The 19,820-nt window shown below is 37.9% G+C and overlaps 2 protein-coding genes across 3 annotated transcripts in view; one reads left to right on the top strand and one right to left on the bottom strand.

Moving 5' to 3' along the window:
- Positions 1 to 2,780: 2,780 nt before the first annotated feature.
- On the bottom strand, positions 2,781 to 10,847 carry LOC149413549 (protein arginine methyltransferase NDUFAF7 homolog, mitochondrial-like). The gene is made up of 6 exons (XM_089644369.1): positions 10,316 to 10,847; positions 9,321 to 9,458; positions 7,559 to 7,678; positions 5,827 to 6,105; positions 5,559 to 5,729; positions 2,781 to 3,038 (listed from the first exon to the last, which is right to left on the bottom strand). Exons 1-6 carry the CDS (start codon positions 10,760 to 10,762, stop codon positions 2,862 to 2,864), a joined length of 1,332 nt encoding a protein of 443 aa, XP_089500495.1. The 5' UTR covers positions 10,763 to 10,847; the 3' UTR covers positions 2,781 to 2,861.
- A 135-nt stretch (positions 10,848 to 10,982) lies between these two features.
- The window catches only part of LOC149413548 (apoptosis-inducing factor 1, mitochondrial-like), a 34,661-nt gene continuing 25,823 nt past the window's right edge, over positions 10,983 to 19,820 (top strand). For both annotated transcript variants that reach the window (XM_089644484.1, XM_089644483.1), the window contains exons 1-2: positions 10,983 to 11,242; positions 11,654 to 11,796. In XM_089644484.1, coding sequence (XP_089500610.1) covers positions 11,155 to 11,242; positions 11,654 to 11,796 — 231 coding nt within the window. In that variant the 5' untranslated portion in view covers positions 10,983 to 11,154. The remainder of the gene's footprint in view (positions 11,243 to 11,653; positions 11,797 to 19,820) is intronic.

Below are 19,820 nucleotides of genomic sequence, written 5' to 3'. Positions count from 1 at the left end.
ATACTCTATTACTTCTAGGATGTTTTATTGTAAATCGGTGACAGCCGCATTAATTGATTTCTAATTTTGTTTATTTTTCTGAACATAATTAAAAATCATCCAATGAACTACTTTCAATCATATTTGTAATATAATATAAAATGGAACAATTTTTTTTTTTCATTACTACGGCAACATTGATTTTGGAATAATGAATAATGTTATTGTACATTTTTAAATGTGAGGTTATGCTTAACTCTGAAATTTGATTTTTTTTTTATAGCGAATACCTCACAAGAGTCCCAACTGCTCCCGTCTGGAGCCAGTGAGACTATGGCATCCCCAATTGGGGGATGTTGTGAGGCTGAAGGTAAGTGGGGAAGCGAAAGAGGAAGGTGGGGAAGTACCTGGCTATTCAGATCTAGTCACTAAACACGGCTAAAGCCATTTGGAGCAACGTTTCAATTCTGAATGGTGGTCTTACACCAGGGCGATACTGGTAGTATCTTCCACTCTGGAACGTGCCGCAAATATACTATATATTATTTTTAATTAATTAATTGTGAAATAACACAAATTAATCAAATAAAATTTATTTGCGCACGCCGGGTTCGAACCCGCGACCTTCGGAATGGCAGTCCAATGCGTTACCACTGGACTATGCCGGCCGTCAAATGATAGGAAAAATGGCAAATCTATATTATTGTTAACACATTAACAAACACTTGCCGCCAAATATAGAGGTTCATGATACTACACAATCTGCATTTTGTATAAGATAAATAAAATTTTATGTTTGTGAAGTCAATTTATAGGTTAGTGGCTAAGTAGGCATTGCGTTTGGATCCCACCCAGGCATCCTTTGTTCGATTCCTCGGCTGGCTGAGTTTTCTTTCACAACACAAGCAACATTTTCCGCTTACTATGGTGCAGTGGCGGTTTTCTCTAAAGTGCGTTTGTGCGGCGAACCCCCATTAAAAAGATGAGAAAATAAAACAAACTTGTTTTATAATAATATAAGCACATTATAGATAGCACGCTATTAAAATTTCGCCTTCAAAACCCGCGCCACCGAAAAATACTATACATATTCCAAGTTTGTGCGAGTTAAAATCCGCGCCAAACTCTTCATACAAAAGTATTTTAGCCGGTACAGACCCTATGACGGTGACATATACAAAATTTGGTCTTTCTTTGCAAAACTAAGACAAATTGTGTGCGCCGAACACGCGTTGTGATATCACGTGACCTCCGAACATTGACGAATGTAACCGAAGAAACCCGAGAACTTCGCGGACGACGGGCCGACGTTTGACCTTTGAACCATAGGGAAGCAAGTGTTATTTTTTATGTTATATTATGGTATGTATTTAACTTTGTAGTCATTTTTGTACATATTTTTGTTTTCTTGTTTCTGCATTTCTCCAACCGTTTGCTTATGGCATTTGTAAATCTACTACCTATTGAAGTAGACCGATTTTGATTTCTGTTTTCGTATTTTTTTTTTTAGATAAGTCGTTATATTCCTTAATTATATTTGCGAAAGTTTCGGCAAACGCCCCATTGTCGTCGCTAATTATGCAATTTTATGTTTTGTCCAGTTCTCCATCTCCAGTATTCTTTCGGATTTCAAATTGAAAGCGTTTGCGTATATGTTTATTTATGCGTTTGCGTTTATTGATTGTCGCGAATATTTTGTCATAATTTTTTTATACAATGGCGGAATACAGTGTTGTCTATATAAAAAAATAACGCCAATACTTATGAAAAAAGGTTGGAAATTAAAAATAAAGGGCCTCCGCGTCCTGACCTCTCATTAAACCAGGTTTGTGCCGCGAAAACCGAGAAATCTTCACTCGAGTTTTTAAACGTGAGTGGTACGCGAAGTGTACTTGGTTATGTGGTTGCGAGGAAACCGATCGGTTATTTTGCTTCCCCTGTTTAGTTTTTGGAGGCGACCCATCGTGGTGTAAAATTGGAGTAAACGATCTTTCCTTTATTAATAATTATAAATATAATTTAATTCCTATAAAACTTTTCTCATTATCTAATAATTGTGTCTAGTGTAAAGTGATTTAAAAACAATAATATGTAGGTACCCCTCCCACTAACTTTATTTAAGTTGTGTGACTGCTGCCGTATTCGACTATTTGACGAAGGACAGCAGTAAGTAAATTTTAATTAGATATGTTTATCTTCTCTTGAATTTCTGAACCCCCTGTTAAAAAGACCACGAACCGCCACTGCTATGGTGGTAGTCGGAGATTTTCAAATATTGTCAGGTATATACGTAATCCAGGAATTTAAAAATAATGAAAATCCAAATATATTTTTTTAACCGGCTATCGCTTTTAATTTTGGCACTATCAAGAAGTGTTTGCACTGTGACATATATAAACAGAATTCATACTTTTTTTTTCAAAGAATGAAACATTCCCAGGTTACGAATAACCTAACAATATTTTAAAATCTCCTACTGCCATCACAGTAAGCGGAAAACATTGCTTGTGTCATTGCTGGTGCTTAGCCAGCCGAGGAATTGAACACACTACACCTGGGTGGGACCCAGACGCGATGCCAACTCAGCCACTGACCTGTATCTACGTATCTCGTCCCGGACTAAAATACGTAAATGTACATTGTGTCATATCACATCTCTTCTAAAACAACCCCTACAGGTGTTGTATACATGAATGATATTATGGATTTTATCAAGAAGCAGATATAACCACAAAATCTCCGACTTTCTGACAGCATCTTTGAGAAGTATAATGGTCAATATGCCAGAGACTTGAGGGGTTAGCTATAAAAAATAAAACACGAGCAAATAAAATAACATAATAGTAATTTAATTTATTTTTCTTCTAGTCAAGGTTTAAAGTTCATTTCTCAGGTTTAGGAAAACCTAAAACAGGATATCTTTCATAGTGCTCTTTGGATATGGAGGGAAATATTGCCATGAACTTAAAAACTTCCCCCATCTTGGCGGAATTTGTCAGCATGTCATAGCCAGATTTAAAGATTTCTTGCTCCTCTGGCTTGGCGTTCTTCAAAATCATCTGCAAATAATAACAACATTACCAATTATTATAATACCAGAATACTAATAATATCAAGTTATACTTAATTATACTTCTATTTCAGGCTACAATTCTGTTATAAATAGATTACACACCATTGATAACTCTTATACTGTTAGCTGATGTTTTTAATATGCCTCTATTGAAGTATAAAGCTGTACTAATTTTAATTGTAATTTTAGCAGTGTATATTTTAACAAGGTCACTGCAAAACAAGATTTTTTTTTCTTCTTAATTTCTTTCACTTGTTTTTTTTTTAATTTTTTTTATATTAACTCCACACAGGAGGCCCTGAAGAAAATAATTTCCCTCAGGGCCTATGTCATCTTTGGGGATGCTGTGTGGAGGGTCTTTTTGTGGAGAGGAAGGAGTGAACATGGGTCTTGAAGAGTCCCATGTTGTAGGAGGGAGGAAACACAGAGGCCGGCAGTTCGTTCCACAGCCGAGCTGTTGAACTTAAGAACGAATCGTAGAAGCGACCCGTTCTCATGTGACAAGTGTCAACTATGTACAAATGTTGGGCGCGCGTTTGGCGTGTATCCCGACTACACACCGGTGCCGAAGGGATCAATGACGCTAGTTCCTCAGAACATCTTCCATTGTAATACCGATAGAACAAGGACAGCATACCTACCTGACGCCTGTGCTATAAAGATTGCAGTCCGTTTGTTAAGATTGGGGAATCTATCAAACTTGTGTCGTTAATTCTAAATAAATAAATACTGTAGGATGGGGTGACTTTTGAATCGGGGGCGATTTTGACATTGTTGCAGATATCTGCATAAGTTCTTTATGCTGTCACATGAAAATAAATAATTCTCACTACCACTCAGAAATTATACGCTACTTTTTATTTTCAGGCAATGTGGAACAATGACCCTTCACAAATAAGTGTCAATTTAGTTGGATTCTATTTATATTCAAACATATTGGCGCTTGAAATGTAAAGCTGTTTTTTTTTAGATGTTTATCATTTTTTGTCAGACACCAAATATCCTAATTGTATCATACGTGTCCAGAAATATGCAAAAATTTTAAAATAAAATTTATATTTACATAAAATTGAGAGGGCGTAGCAAAACACCCAGACTCCGAAATCTTTAGAAACCGTGTCGCCAACACATAAAATTTATTTTTTCAAATTAACTATCAAATACAAAGTATTATGTATTGTTAAAATAATAGATTCTGAAACACATATAAATAAACATCTATCTCTTCACCCGGAGCCACCAGACGAGGAAATTACAACCGCTAAAGAACTGCCTCAGTATTTAAGTTGTCTCCCGTCCACTACTCACCGGATGGAATGTGAACTCTCAATGGCCAAAACCTACAGCCAATCAAAGCAAAGGAGCATAATTACGAGTTCAAAATTACCATTTCTGACAACGTCGGACTAAATTACGGGAAATTGGTCGTAATTATGACCAGGAAATAAATATCAACATCAAAAAATGAGTATACGCTAAAATAATAATGTGAAAACTGACACCTAACTGTATATTTGGCACTTTGAAGAAATGTTCAATCCAAAGATGTTAAGCATCACAGCCAATATCTAAAAAACTGTATATTTTATTGAAAAATAAATAAATGAGATAATGAGATGACCTAGTAAGAAGTATTGCACCCACAACGTTGCATCCTTTTCGGCAGGCCAACAGCGAAACTAATTCACTCCCCATGAAAGGGGAGGTTAACACCCGACCCGAGTTTGCCCTATTCAGATGGATGTAACCATTTTAAAATGATAGGAATTAACCATGCATGCAAGCCATCGAGCTGAGGAGTTGATTCCCCCCATTTCGAGTACAAAAGCTGCTAGTCACCGGACGTGTGCAACGCGCTGGCCTCTCGCGTTACACGAAAACTAAATCAGTTAAAATAGTGTTGATATTAAAGTCACTAGCCTTTGATGGATGAACTTCTGGCTGGATCCTGCTAAGAATCTGGCTAAAAGGGCTAAAATGCTGAGTCAGAATTCTGATACACTGTCAAATGGCCACGATCACACCAAGTAAGCCGAAATCATTTAATTCCCTCCCTGCTCTGACAACATATCCGTGCCGATTTTCTCTTTAATTCACCAGGAGTGAGAGAGGTTAGGCGAGAATTAGTATAGAATCCATGTACCCCTTGTATAACCTCGAATTGTTCTGTGTTCCATTGTGTTAATGTATACCATAATATACACTTGTTGCATATCATTCTGTTGTCTTTAACGATCCCCGTCCCAACTTGAGTGAAGTAATCAGAATGAGATAGCTGTTCCCTGGCCTTGGACAAGTCAATATAGTGCCTTGAGCTAGCCGTGAATTGACTGAGCTGACACTGAAACCTGCTTCCCGTCTTATTTTGCCCCCCCTTGTGAAACAAGAGGGCTCTGTTTTGTACGACGAATGTAGCACCAGCGTTCCCTTCGGGGCCCCATATATTTAATTGTTTAGCACTGGCATCTAACATGGAGCAGCCTGCAATATTTAATTATTTAGCAACCTCTTGTCTGACGTTAGCGAAGGCTGCCTCCAAGAACTGCTGCTGTGTGACGGGCCCAAGGACCTTGGCTTGTGCCGCCGCCCTCCGCAGCTGGTTGAAATCCACATCGGCCGTTAGGTCTGACGTCCCCACATCCTTCAGGGGGTCGGTTTGCTTGTGTTTTCTAAATGCCTGCAAAAAAGAATAAAAATAGGTAATTTTTTTAAATTACAGTAGAAAGTGAAAAATGAGTAGTGGAAGGTGATGTATTGGATCGGAGGCTTCTTACCCTAAATGTGTCAGTCTTGGTGCCATCGTGTCCATAATCCACAATCAGAGCAATGCCCCCATGTTCCTCCACCCGGGCGGCCAGCTCCTTGGCGATGCTCAGCCCTTGCGGACTGACCTCCAGCTGCTCCGGCGAGGAGTCTCCGAGGACTGCCTGGATGTAGAGCTTGCAGGCCCTCGTCTCTTCGCGGGATAGAACGTAGCGGAGTTTAGGGTTATCGGGGTCTGTTGAGGCGGGGTCTAGGTCGATGAGGATCTCTCTCCAGCCGTTGTCTGTTTTCTAAATGACAAAATTCTAAATCATATAAAATGTGACATCCCACAAGAGCGCCCCTGACTGTACAATGTACAGGCAGGAGAGCTATGTCACACACAGTTGGGCAGCGCTGTGAGGAAGGTTAAGATAGGGGCTGTAGGGAGGGATTTATTAATGCGAGTCTTGAAGAAGCCCAGATTATATGAAGGAGGAAAAACAGATGTCGGTAACTCGTTCCACGTACGAGTAGTCTTACACAGAAACGAGTCGAAGAAGCGACCCGTTGTTATGAAGCCAACATCAACTGTGAACGGGTGCTCTCGTGTACGTGCTTAGAACAGGCTCCATTAAAGTACCATTGTTTAAAAGGTACAATTATAAGGACTTAGACCTACCCCAATCGGTTATGTTATAAAATTATAAAAGAAAATATTAAAAAAAACATGATGACATAAAAAACAATAATCCAAAAAAGAAAATTGCATATATGTGTACATTTAGGACTTGTAATAAAGTGGCTTGAGGAAAGCAGAGGCATGCTGTACCACTGGGCGACAGCCTGGACGAGAGTGTGCCCCACACGGATTTAATCAGAGAGGTAACCGCATCAAAGATTTTTGACTGAGCATAGCGAAGTTCTGTTTTAACTGGACTATTTGCCTTAGGATAGTAGCATTTTATTCTGGCAGAGTTCATTGCATGATCGTGGATCCTACTACAAGCTGTCAGATCAGAATAATAAATATTATGGTGCCTACCAGAGAATTGTCATTGATATTTCATTTTATTTAGATGATGATATTTCTTTGGACAAAAAATAATAGTATAATTCCTTATTTGAAAAAAAAAATACTGTAACGTAATATGTATGCATATCTATGGTTAATTTTTTTTAAACTTCCGATTTAGTTGTCCGGGTTAAATCTTCCCCAAAGGAAAAACTTAACCCTTCCACTCACTTTTCCACAAATGATCAGCTAGTCAATCAACATTATGTAAGTGCATTATATAAGCAAAATAAATACAAAACAATACAAGAACAACAACACGTCAACTCACCAGAGATCAAATGGGAAAAAAAAATTCACCGTCTCCAGATATTTTCATATCAGAGGGTTCGGCTCGGTAGTACTTCTAACAGGGCCTATAAATCCTACTGATCCCTCAACATAAATATTTAAAAAATCTTTCGTTATCCTACATGTATTCAAAATGACCGACTTTTGCATCTTTATATATAAATTTTTTGATAGATCTAATACGCCTAAATTTTTAATGAGAGAGCTAGGTATAATGCCAGTAGCCGAAATAACGAATGGTAATATTTTTATAGTCTGAGAATGCCAAATTCTTTTTATTTCGTTTCCTAAATCTAATTTCGATTAATTAATTAATTAATTGATTTCGGAGGAAAATAATATTGAATCAATGTCTAAGTATGGTTTCATAAATTAAATAAATAAATTGTTGTACCTACCTTAAATCTATGGATAGGCAGAGCATCGAAAAATTCATGGGCAATGTAAAGGCTGAAATTCTTTGGCACGTTTTTCAAATCCTTGTACCAATAAACTTTGACACCACTGACTGTCTCTCCCTGCAAAAATGTAAAGCAAACATTGTAAAACTTACGAAATAAAGGATTATGAAAGATTCGAAAAATTCACAGCTGTGACCCTAATACATATTTTTATAAATGAATAATTTGTAGTGCCTCTTTATGAAAAACACCCTTTGCAATGCTACCGACTATTTCAAAGCAATCTATCCCATCTCCATTCGCGTATACAGAGTTTTTAACCAGGGAAGGCAATAGGAAAAACAGCAAATCAATTGATATTCATTTACATCTCACTATCTACAGACATGGAAAGTTTTCACTAAGAATGGATAAGGTGATTAGTCGATTAGGATTACCAATCAAATATAACCACTTCTTGTATTATATTACAAGCCAAATACTGAATGTCTAAAAATTCAAATAACTTTTTTTCTTCTGCACAATTGCATGAAAGAATGCCAACATAAAATGTTTTTGTTTCGTTGGTAAATGGACTAATTAATACACAACAGTACCAACAGATTGATACATTTTTGATATGTACTGAATGGCATGGCCTTTTTCGACACTAACACAAACGAGTCTTCCCTTGAACGCACATTTTGAATACATCAATTTTTTTGTAGAATACAGTCAACAATTGAATATTTTGCACAGTTAGTTACAGCTTTTGATGCTTATAATGGTTGGGCGGATGCTTGGCTGTAACTTTGGACATATTTTTGAAATCAAAGAGTGATTGATACAATTTTATAAAATTTAATATTTTAATGCGACTAAGGTAGGGTAGGCAGTGCTTATTTGCCTATATAGAATGCACGTCTCACGCGGCATGTTTTAACACAATGTGTTTTGTAGAAACTGTGGTAAATATTCAGAATAACTGAACACATTTACAAATTATTTCAAAAACACTTTGTATCAGTTTAAACAAATTTAAGTCACCGGAAATGAAAAATAATGCAAAATAATAGTTATTCTGCCAAAATTAAAATTGATTGTTAACTTGGCGGCAATTGTTATTGATGTGATTGTTTAAAGGTGAGTTTTTTCTAACTTTATTTAACCCAAACTAAGAACCTAAAATAGGCAAAAGAAAAAAAAAAAAACTTGCCAAAAAACCTATTTTAGTGTATACATAAAAAAATTCGTAAATGGCGCTAATTTAACTATTTTAGGAAAAACACTTTTTGCAAATTATGCTTTAAAATATTAAGATGAATTATTTGTCTGCGCACGTACGCAATATGAATATGAATAAATAGATTTGTCCGTATACAAACGAAATTCTTTCAAGTAAGTCATACAAATACAATATTGGATTGAATTATCAAATTCATATTGCGTATGAACGGGTAAAAACGGTTCCATGATATTTCATCAAAATGAAAATTCAACACACATTTAAAAAGTGGTTTAGAGTCATTAAAAGTGATGAAACAAAAACTAGGTTTAACAGTTACCTATTTAACCTGGTTTTTGTTTCATCACTTTTCATGACTTTGTATCACTTTTTGCATGTGTTTTGAATTGTCATTTTGTTTGTATTACATACTTGATTGATATATATAAGTTGTGAAGAAGTACTAGATTGCATAGGAGTCCGTGATTTGTCACTACACCAGTATTATATTAATTATTAGTTTTAACCACACGATGAATGGAAGAGTTAAATCACCTCCGCATAGTGAGGTAAGTCATCCTTTGTGGTATAAGACAAGCATAACCTGTCTCCCTGTAACCGTTGCATCGTGGGAGATACTTCTATAAGATGGATGCTCATATTGTCTTTGTTCAATTCGACTTGGGTTGTTATCTGAAAATAAATAAAAACAAATTTTATAATATTATTAAAAAAAAAATCATTTAAATATGAGTGGGAGAGGAGAAATATATCATTCCAAGTCTAGTCATTAAACAATTGAAATATAGATAAAGCCAGACAGATTTAACAAAAAGCTAAGCTTATAGGCCTCAATGTTTATAAGCAGGCTTTAGTCTGCGAGGTCCACCTTCAGATACCTTCTATAAATATAGCTTGAAAGCTAAAGTGAAGGTAGATTTGGCACTGGCTAATTCCATTTACTAAAACATATGTTCTACCATTTATTCAATGGAAGAAGCTCCGAGGAACTAGCGTCATTGATCCCTTCGGCACCAACACGCCAAACGCGTGCCCAGCATTTGTACACGGGTGAAATTTGTCACACGAGAAAGGGTCGTTTTTACAACTCGTTCTTGAGTTCAATAGCTCGGCTGTGGAACGATTTGCTGGCCTCTGTGTTTTCTGCCTCCTACAACATGGGTCTCTTCAAGAACTAGGGAAAGAATGAGGGTAATTATTTTGTTGTGTGCTGACAATCTACGTGCGCTCATCTCGCCGCTCCCGTACCTGGCATCCGGGTCGCGAGAGTAGGTCGTGAGAGTGGGACGCGAGATTTGGGTGCTGATGAAAAAATAACCCGGTCGCTCTTTGGCGGGTTTCAATGAGCGAGTTATTCATGATCGACCCAGGGTGAGCTATAAAGCATCTTTCGCTTTCATCATATTGCTATAAATATGTTTTTGTGTAGATATATTGGAGTCCAACAATAAGTTCTGATATACTCTCTTCTTGACACAAGCTGTCGGTAAAGTTTCCCAAATGTGTAAATGTAAATCATCAGTACTTACTTTCATGATGTCTGATAAAAGAGTACCTCTCCCTGGTCCAAACTCAACGATTTGTAGCGGTTTTGGCATTGAGAGTTTCTCCCATTCACTGATCAGCCAAACTCCCAAAACGTCACCAAATATCTGGCTAATTTCAGGGGAGGTAATGAAGTCTCCGGCAGCCCCGAAAACATCCCTATTCATGTAATAGCCCGCCATGGGGTTTGTCAAGACCTCTTTCATATAATCGGCCACTGAAATGGCGCCAGATAGTTTAATTCTTTGGACAATCTGAACGGCCGTCGATACACCTTTGTCTTTTTGTACAGGATATTTCAATTTTTCTGGATCCGGTCGCTTCATAGTCTTGAAAGAGTATTTCATTTTCGTAATTGTTACAGGGTAACAACATCTTTCAGTTATTTTGCAAATTGTGGGAGCTGAACGAAAGCAATAATTCAGTGCCATTTAAATGGTTTTTACAGTTTATCTAATTGACAGAGGTTATTATTATTTGTCAATATTAACCTCGAATCTCGAAGACATACTCGAAGATGACATTTAAAAAAAGTATTGCCACTGTATAAGAAAGTAAGCACCAATTTTAACATTATTATTTCCTGCAATAGAAAACATCTGATTCAAATTTACGGACATTTGACGTTTGTCTATGCATATTCATATTTTCTTTCATAGACAACAGACACATAACCTGAAAATGTGTATGTGAACTTCGGATCTGCGGATTTCGAATGTAACAGATCGATAAAAAATAGTTTTATTTCCGATCATTTAGCAAGAAAATGCTTATTTGAATAACACTTTTGTTAAACCACACCTTCTTCCATACGTCTTTTGAAATGTTCCGGTTCGCGGGTTTGGCTGGAAATAGTCTGCGGACTATCAAGTCTTCTCCTCATATCTTAATTTATTCTCAATTACAGAAAGGTTTGTTTGTTTTTTAATGAAAAATATCTTGCACCTTAATGTTCCCCAGAACTAAAATTGTTTATTGATTTTAACCGGCTATGTTACATAAAATTGAAATGACCATCGAACTATTATGAAGTGGCAAGGCCGGTCCTAAGCCAAACGGCAACTGGCGCTAGTAAAAACCTCAAAGGCGCTGTATTAGGTGTTACGTATTATCATCGCCTTAGCTACTTGGCGCCTTGGCAATTCGGCGCCCGGGGCGGATTGCTCCACTTGTCTCCTATTACACAGAGCCGACCCTGTGTAGTGGGAGGCATTATTCATGTGTCCCATGTACCCAGGAGGGCAAGGGCCAGTTTGAAGTGATTTATCGCTGTCCTCGAAGTCGAGCCTCACTGAAATTATATTTTATTATTTTTCTCTTAGGTTTGACATGCTCATCAGCGAATTATGCATCATACGGTAAGAAAAACAGATCCCCTTTCGGCGATGGAGTATTACGAAAGCCTACCAATAGTGGAAAAGCCCCTTCTGCCTCTGGACCTCTTCTTGGCCCTCCATCCCAAAAGGTACACCATTCGTAAATAAACAAACTAATTTTAATTCAGACGATTCAGTGTTACAATGGTTGGTAATTTTTGGATAGGGCCTGACACGCTTATTACGAATATTTTTTAGAAAAATACTTCATATTCGCCTTAATTACTATAAAAGAAAACTTTTTGCATTTCGGGCGGCGGAAAATTATGAATTTAAATTTTCAATTGCGTTAACCAAAATTCACTTCGCGAATCGATGCGGCGGCAATCAGCTGCCATTAGGTACGTCACTGTTATGTTGGTATCCCTGATACATTGCGTAGATACGAACTAACTTCGTGGAATACAAATTAAATTGCCTCCTGTTAGAATCCGTCCCTGGCCGTCGTATCACGAGAAAAGGCGATGGCAAAATAACGAAAACATTGCAAGATATCATAAAAATCATGAAGGAAACCGATCCAGACCAACTTCCTACGTTTGTCGCCCGTGATCTCAACAAGTTACCACCAGTTACTTTTGACCACGTCGACGTTACAAGACTTCTTAAAGATTTAATATTACTGAAAACCGAAATTGCCGCAAAGGCAACAATATTAGATATGAATGCCTTGAAGCAGGAACTTAGTCAAATCAAAGAAACCGTCAGCCATATCACACATGAATGCTCAAATTCTAATGCACAACCAAAAATTGTGAGTCCTTCCATAAACTCTCTTGACATTTCAAACGAAAACAATGCAAATCACGAGAATACGCACATATTGTCGCAACCTACAGCCGCTCACGACGGCAAATCTAAACGAAATGCTCGTACTTATGCTAGTGTTGGTGAGAAAGCCCGAAGAGAGCCGGAAAAAACCGAAGCAGCCCGAAGCAGTTCACTGTCAAACGCGTCAAACGTAAACAATGGTTTTACGGTCGTTATGAATAAACATCGCAAGAAGCGATTCTTAAATAATCGTGGAACAGGAAGTAATGAAGGAAATTTAAAAATAGCAAACCTTTCAACAGGGCTATATGTATCTCGTTTCGCACTTGAAACAAACACAGAAGATGTAAAATTATTTTGCGAAAATAAAGGTTTAAAAGTAATTAATGTTGAAATCCTAAAACCTTTCAAAGAAACTCCATTCAGGACATTTAAAATCATGATCCAGCAAAGCGACATTAAAACTGTGATGAATCACGATTTCTGGCCCCAAGGCATCGTATTCAGAAGATACAGAGAAGCTATCGAGCGAACCACGAAAGGAACAAAACAAAATGAATAAGTTAAACATCACTTCGATCAATTGCCGATCTGTAAAAAGAGTAGAAAAATTTATTTCTGATCTGTGTATTACAAACGATATCATTCTATTGCAAGAGACATGGCTTATACCAACTGATTTAGATTTTCTTAGCGAAATTCACCCTGAATTCATGAGCTATGGTACCTCAGCGGTAGACGTCTCTAATGGCCCACTACGAGGACGACCATATGGCGGACTAGCTATACTATGGAGGAAATCATTCAAGGCAGTGACAATCGACTGTGAAACTCCCAGGATAATAGCGATTGATATCACACTCAACACTGGAACATTACTTGTCATGAGTGTATACATGCCAGTGGACAATACTGATAATTTACCGGAATATTTATCCTGTCTATCAAAAATGCACACGATAATTGAGGAAAGAGACAACCCTAATTGTATTATTCTGGGAGACTTTAATGCCGACATGAATTCGCCATTTGGACGTGAGCTTAAATCATTCTGCTCCGAATATAACCTACAAATTGCGGATGTTGACATACTCCCGCTCGACTCCTACACATACGTAAGCGATGCACATAATACCACGAAGTGGCTCGACCACTGTCTAGTGACTCAGGCAGTACTCAATACAATAGAAAATATGTATATTGACTACAAGTCCGACTGGTCTGATCATAGACCAATGCACACCACTCTAAGAACTAATGGGTTACCCACATATACCGCAAGTCACACAAAAGTAGAGGATCCGTGTCGATGGCGGCCCAAAAGTCATGTAGAAGTGCAGTCCTACTCCAGGTATGCCCAATTTGCAATAGGTCAACTTCAGATAATTTATGGAACCAACACAGAAACTTATGACAGCACCACGATGAATGTAGCCCAAATCGATGACCTATACAAAAACATTGTACAAGCATTGAGTAACTCAGCTATATCTGCGTTTAACATAGGGAGAAGGCCAAAAAATGGGAGAAAATGGAAGGCTACAGCGGGTTGGAATGAGCAGGTTGCCTTATATTATGAAGCGTCTAGAAATGCACATATAAATTGGCTGCAGAATGGACGACCTACTGAAGGTCCCATCATGGAAGCTAGAAAAGAAACCAGATTGCTTTTTAAGAAAAAATATAAGAATTGTCAAAGAAGCTTTGAGCAGAACAAAATGGACAAAATAGCGAACAGCTTTGAATGCAAGAATTTTTCATCTTTCTGGAATAAAACCAATGCCGTATTGAAGGCGAAATACACCGCACCGAGCCAAATTGATGGAAAATCTGTAAATAAAGATATTGCTGAAGTTTTCAGAAATACATTCTGCTCCGCACCAGATCAACCGCGAATAATGGTTAAAGAGATTGAGACAACAACGCATCAACCAGAACAACAGCCGTCCATCGTCATATTACCTGAGATGATCCAGCGAGCAATACGCAACATGGCAGGAGGTAAATCTGCAGGTCACGATGGACTAGTGATAGAACATGTAAAGAATGCGGGGGAGTATTTAACAATACTGCTTGCCTCTCTCTTCACTGCCATGATCGGCCTCGGACACATTCCGAAAGAGCTGTCCAAAACAATAATAATACCGATCCCAAAAAGCCGCCAGTTGAACTTGACATCATCTGTTAATTACAGACCCATATCTCTTGCCACAATAATTGCAAGAATCTTCGAAAAGGTCATCTTAAATTTAACGGAAGACAAGCTCAATACAGAGGACTCTCAAATGGGCTTCAAAGCTGGATGCTCTACTGATACGGCCATATATAGCATGAAACAAACAATCGAATACTATAAAGCCAGAAAAACAACGGTGTACGCATGCTTCCTAGACTTAAGCAAAGCCTTTGACAGGGTTTGTCATAATGCGTTGTGGAAAAAACTGACCGAACGACAAGTTCCACCACAAATTGTTAATATATTGAGAACATGGTACAACCAACAGGAAAACTTTGTCAGATGGAATGAAAGCCTATCAGAAGCAGCCAAATTAAAGTGCGGCGTTAGACAAGGAGGCTCAATGTCCCCAGTACTTTTCAACGTGTATATGGATGAACTTAGTAAAACACTAAATACGACAAGAATCGGATGCCATATTGCCGGGGTATGTATGAACAATATTAGCTATGCAGATGACATGGTCATACTAGCTCCATCGATAAGAGCGATGAGAAAACTTCTGGCAATATGCGAAGCTTACGTTGACAGTCATGGGCTGATGTACAATGCTAAAAAGTCATCCCTGCTGATATTTAAAGCAAATACTGGTCCCACTGTCATTCCACCCATACGTCTCGGCGGGGCCAACCTGACAATTTGCAGCGAAATCAAATATTTGGGGCATGTCATCACCGATGACCTAAATGATAAAAAAGACATAGAACGTCAAAGAAGAGTACTGAGTGTGCGAGCTAATATGCTTGCCAGGAGATTCAACAAATGCAGTCCTCCGGTGAAGAAGCAACTTTTCCAAACATATTGTATGAGCTTCTACACTAGCGAGCTATGGACGACATACACACAAGGCGTCATGAACACACTCCGAGTACAGTACAACCACGCATACAGAGCCCTATTTGGCCTCCCCTGGCGATGCAGCGCCTCACAGATGTTCACCGAAGGAAGGGTGCATGGGTTCGCTGCTTTGATGCGCCACAGAATAGCCGGGACGAGTCAGCGCTACCAGAGATCGGACAACACTCTTGTCCAGGCCGTTGCCCAGTGGCAGGGAGCGCCTCTACACCGGAGATGGAGAATTTCACTCAAGCCACCATAAAGTCCTAATGTGCACATCAATGTATTGATTTTTTATTTATTATTTTTATTTTCATTTATGTCTTTATTCATTTTATTTTTATGTATTATGTAAACTTTTATGGCAGGCAGAGCATTGCACACACCGCTCTGTCCAGCTGAAATAAACATTATTATTTATATAAACTTCCGATTTAGTTGTCCGGGTTAAGTCTTCCCCAAAGGAAAAACTTAACCCTTCCACTCACTTTTCCACAAATGATCAGCTAGTCAATCAACACTATGTAAGTGCATTATATAAGTAAAATAAATACAAAACAATACAAGAACAACAACACGTCAAATCACCAGATATCAAATGGGAAAAAAAAATTCACCGTCTCCAGATATTTTCATATCAGAGGGTTCGGCTCGGTAGAACTTCTAACAGGGCCTATAAATCCTACTGATCCCTCAACATAAATATTTAAAAAATCTTTTGTTATCCTACATGTATTCAAAATGACCGACTTTTGCATCTTTATATATAAATTTTTTGATAGATCTAATACGCCTAAATTTTTAATTAGAGAGCTAGGCCAGTAGCCGAAATAACGAATGGTAATATTTTTATAGTCTGAGAATGCCAAATTCTTTTTATTTCATTTCCTAAATCTGTGTATTTTCTTATTTTTTCACTAACAGATTTTTGAATATTACAGGAATTTGGAATAGCAACATCAATGATATAAGTTATTTTTTTAATTTTGTCATGTAAAACTATATCGGGTCTATTATGACTAATCGCTCGGTCTGTTAGTATAGTTTTATCATAATATATTTTATGAAATTCGTTTTCTAAAAATGAATTTGGTTCGTATTCATAATATGGTACTACATTACGGCAGTTAATCATGTTATGTTTAATTACCAAATTTTGGTGAATTATTTTTAAAACTTGATTGTGCCTAAATGTATACTCGGACGGTGCTAATATAGAACATCCCGATATAATATGTTCTATAGTTTCCGGAAAAGCCAAACATTTTCTACACAAATCATCAATTTGATTTGTATCTTTGATTATATGCTTTCTATAATTTTTAGTATTAAGGGCCATCTCAAAACATTTTTCGAAACTTTACGCCGATAGATGGTGTTATTTTCAATATCGTCTAATAAAACACTTTTAACACGTTATGCTTTATAATATTGAGATGAATTATTGGTTTGCGAACGTATATAAGTAATATTAATCTGTATAAATTTTTATGGTACCTATAATTACATAATCGTAGAAAACGGCTGAAAAATACACAATTTCATTGCAAAAAATACGTCCAAAAGACATTTCACGCAGCTCCGCGCGCGTTGGTACAGGAAATTTTTATTTACCCAACCAAAACCATTTGCGAAAAAGACTCCATTTCAAAAAATTTACGATGTTTCGCATGAGTATGAAAGAGACACGAGATAGAGGTTTGTTCAATTCACTAAACTAAATCAATGCCTGGGAAGATTAAATAATTTATAAAAGGAGCCGGCTAGGAACAACGGTATGTGTGCCGGGAGCTGGCGTTAACTGGACCTTTTTTTTAAAGGCCGCTTTTGCTAAATGGACATAATCATACCAAGCGATGTAGGTATATACCTACATAGTAACCATGTATTCGCGCGGATGCTTGCTCACAAATATTTCGCGAATAAGTCAAAAGGTTACACATTTTCTTACATTTCTATGGGGCGCATTCATCAAACCAACGAAGTGGTTAGAATTGCCAGACGGAGAAACAAATTTGTCATATGCATAAGTCAGAAAGGGCTCTCGACGTAACATCAAGCATCTAAATAATATAGGCATTGTTTTGAAATCAGCTCGCCACGTGCGTCGTAATATATGAGTGTCCACAAAGACGATGCCTACAGTGTGCATATGAAGTCGCCTTTTCACATTAAAAAACTTTTTGTATTTTGTAAATGGGTATATTTTATTTTCACAAATGACAAACATGTCATGTTAATAATAGTAAATCCTCTATAGGGCAGAAAGGTGATTGAAAAAAAAAACTTTTTGTACAAATATCTTATACACGGTGTCCATAAACTAGTTGTAAAACTGCCATCACAGTAAGCGGAAAGCGTTGCCTGGGTCGTGATGGAGGAATTAGCCAGCTGTGGAATTGAACTCACGATGCCTGGCGGGAACGACGATAGTAAAAGATTTTTTATTTACTTATTTATTTATTTTTTATTCTTTTCACATATTCTGTCCATATTTCTTTTTTTTGTAAGATCCTTTTTCTTTCAATGTTTGTTTTAATATTTTGTCCGATAGCTTGAATTGGTCTACTTTGTCCAATTAATTCATCATCTTTCTCACAGAGAAGCAGTCCTGGATTTCTCCACAAAAATTAATTTTAGGGGTCTCGTCATTCGAACACTTGTTTTCTTTATTTCCGCGCCAGTGTTTGTGGGAACTAAAAGATATAATATAAAGGCATTAAAGGAGTATAATTTTTGAGCAACATTAAATATGAATCACCCTATACCAAACGAGCGACATGGGTCATAAAATAACAAGCGTGATGGTTAGTTAGTTAGGTAGGTACCGAGAAAATATTTAAAAAATAATAAAATATTTTGAAATAATTTCATAATACTTACCTGTATTCCGATTCGCCGTGCTGACGTTTCATCCCTCACTCTTTTCCCGGAATACTGATGATTCTTATAAAGGGCACGCCTCATTTTTATGGAATAACAATGCTGTACAAAATCGAAAAAAGTCACTTCAAACCGCGGCAGACAATGACTGTTGTAGCCCAGCTACACTACTCGCGAAGTTGATCGAAGTTGACCGAATACGATAGTGTGGGCACGAACTTCGCTTCGCTTCGGTCATCTTCGCTTCGCTTCGCCCGACTTCCGATTGTTGTCGGTAAATGCGCCCGAGTCAAAGGACTCGAAGTTCGAACACGAAGTTTCTGCCCACACTACTCGGTTCACTTCAGTTCGCTTCGAGACGTCGTGTTTGGTGGTTGTGCGTGCGCAGAGTCATAGTGACTATACGTAATAAAATATGGCTTCTACACTGTGGTCACAGGACCTAATTTTTTTGTTCCTAGAAACACTCCAATCCGAGGCGGTTATTTGGGACCCAATTGAAAGGGACCATAAAGATAACTAACTAACTAACTAACCTTGAATAAACTTGACGGCCGGCATAGTCCAGTGGTAACGCATTGGACTGCCATTCCGAAGGTCGCGGGTTCGAACCCGGCGTGCGCAAATAAATTTTATTTGATTGATTTGTGTTATTTCACAATTAATTAATTAAAATAATATATAGTATATTTGCGGCACGTTCCAGAGTGGAAGATACTACCAGTATCGCCCTGGTGTAAGACCACCATTCAGAATTGAAACGTTGCTCCAAATGGCTTAAGCCGTGTTTAGTGACTAGATCTGAATAGCCAGGTACTTCCCCACCTTCCTCTTTCCCTTCCCCACTTACCTTCAGCCTCACAACATCCCCCAATTGGGGATGCCATAGTCTCACTGGCTCCAGACGGGAGCAGTTGGGACTCTTGTGAGGTATTCACTATAAAAAAATAAAAAAATAAAAAAATAAAAAATAACCATCACGCCGTTTCCCCGCAGGGGTAGGCAGAGAGGACGGACCGCCAAACAGCTCGGTCTTGGCACACACTCCTTGCCTCATTCACATTCATACATCGTCTCATACATACTCTTCTATTATTCTGACTCTTGACATGGCCCGACTCGAGTATCTGATTCACTTGATCGTGCCATGTCTTCCTCGGGCGTCCCCGACTTCTGCTACCATTCACATTTGCATCATATATCCTCCTTACACTCCTATCTTCGCTCATTCGCTCTACATGCCCAAACCATCTAAGCGTCCCTTTCTTAATCTTACTCATTACGCTTACATCAGCCTTGCCCTCTTTGCGGATCTCCACATTCCTCACACGATCAAACATGGTTTTACCACACATACGCCCTTGAGGTGATTTTTCACAAAAACGG

The sequence above is a fragment of the Hesperophylax consimilis genome, chromosome 21 (assembly GCF_061612785.1).
Source record: "Hesperophylax consimilis isolate HC1 chromosome 21, BYU_Hcon_1.0, whole genome shotgun sequence".
NCBI classification, from domain to species: Eukaryota; Metazoa; Arthropoda; class Insecta; order Trichoptera; family Limnephilidae; genus Hesperophylax; species Hesperophylax consimilis.
Note: the sequence above shows the minus strand (reverse complement) of the source record. Positions and strands in the feature narration are given on the sequence as shown.

Excerpts from the sequence above, each read along its gene's own strand:
- LOC149413549 (XM_089644369.1), bottom strand. The coding sequence starts at position 10,762 with ATGGCACTGAATTATTGCTTTCGTTCAGCTCCCACAATTTGCAAAATA. Across the intron at positions 9,459-10,315 it reads TTTTATCAGACATCATGAAA|ATAACAACCCAAGTCGAATT; the intron begins GTAAGTACTGAT and ends ATTTATTTTCAG. Across the intron at positions 7,679-9,320 it reads ACTTACCTCACTATGCGGAG|GGAGAGACAGTCAGTGGTGT; the intron begins GTGATTTAACTC and ends ACATTTTTGCAG.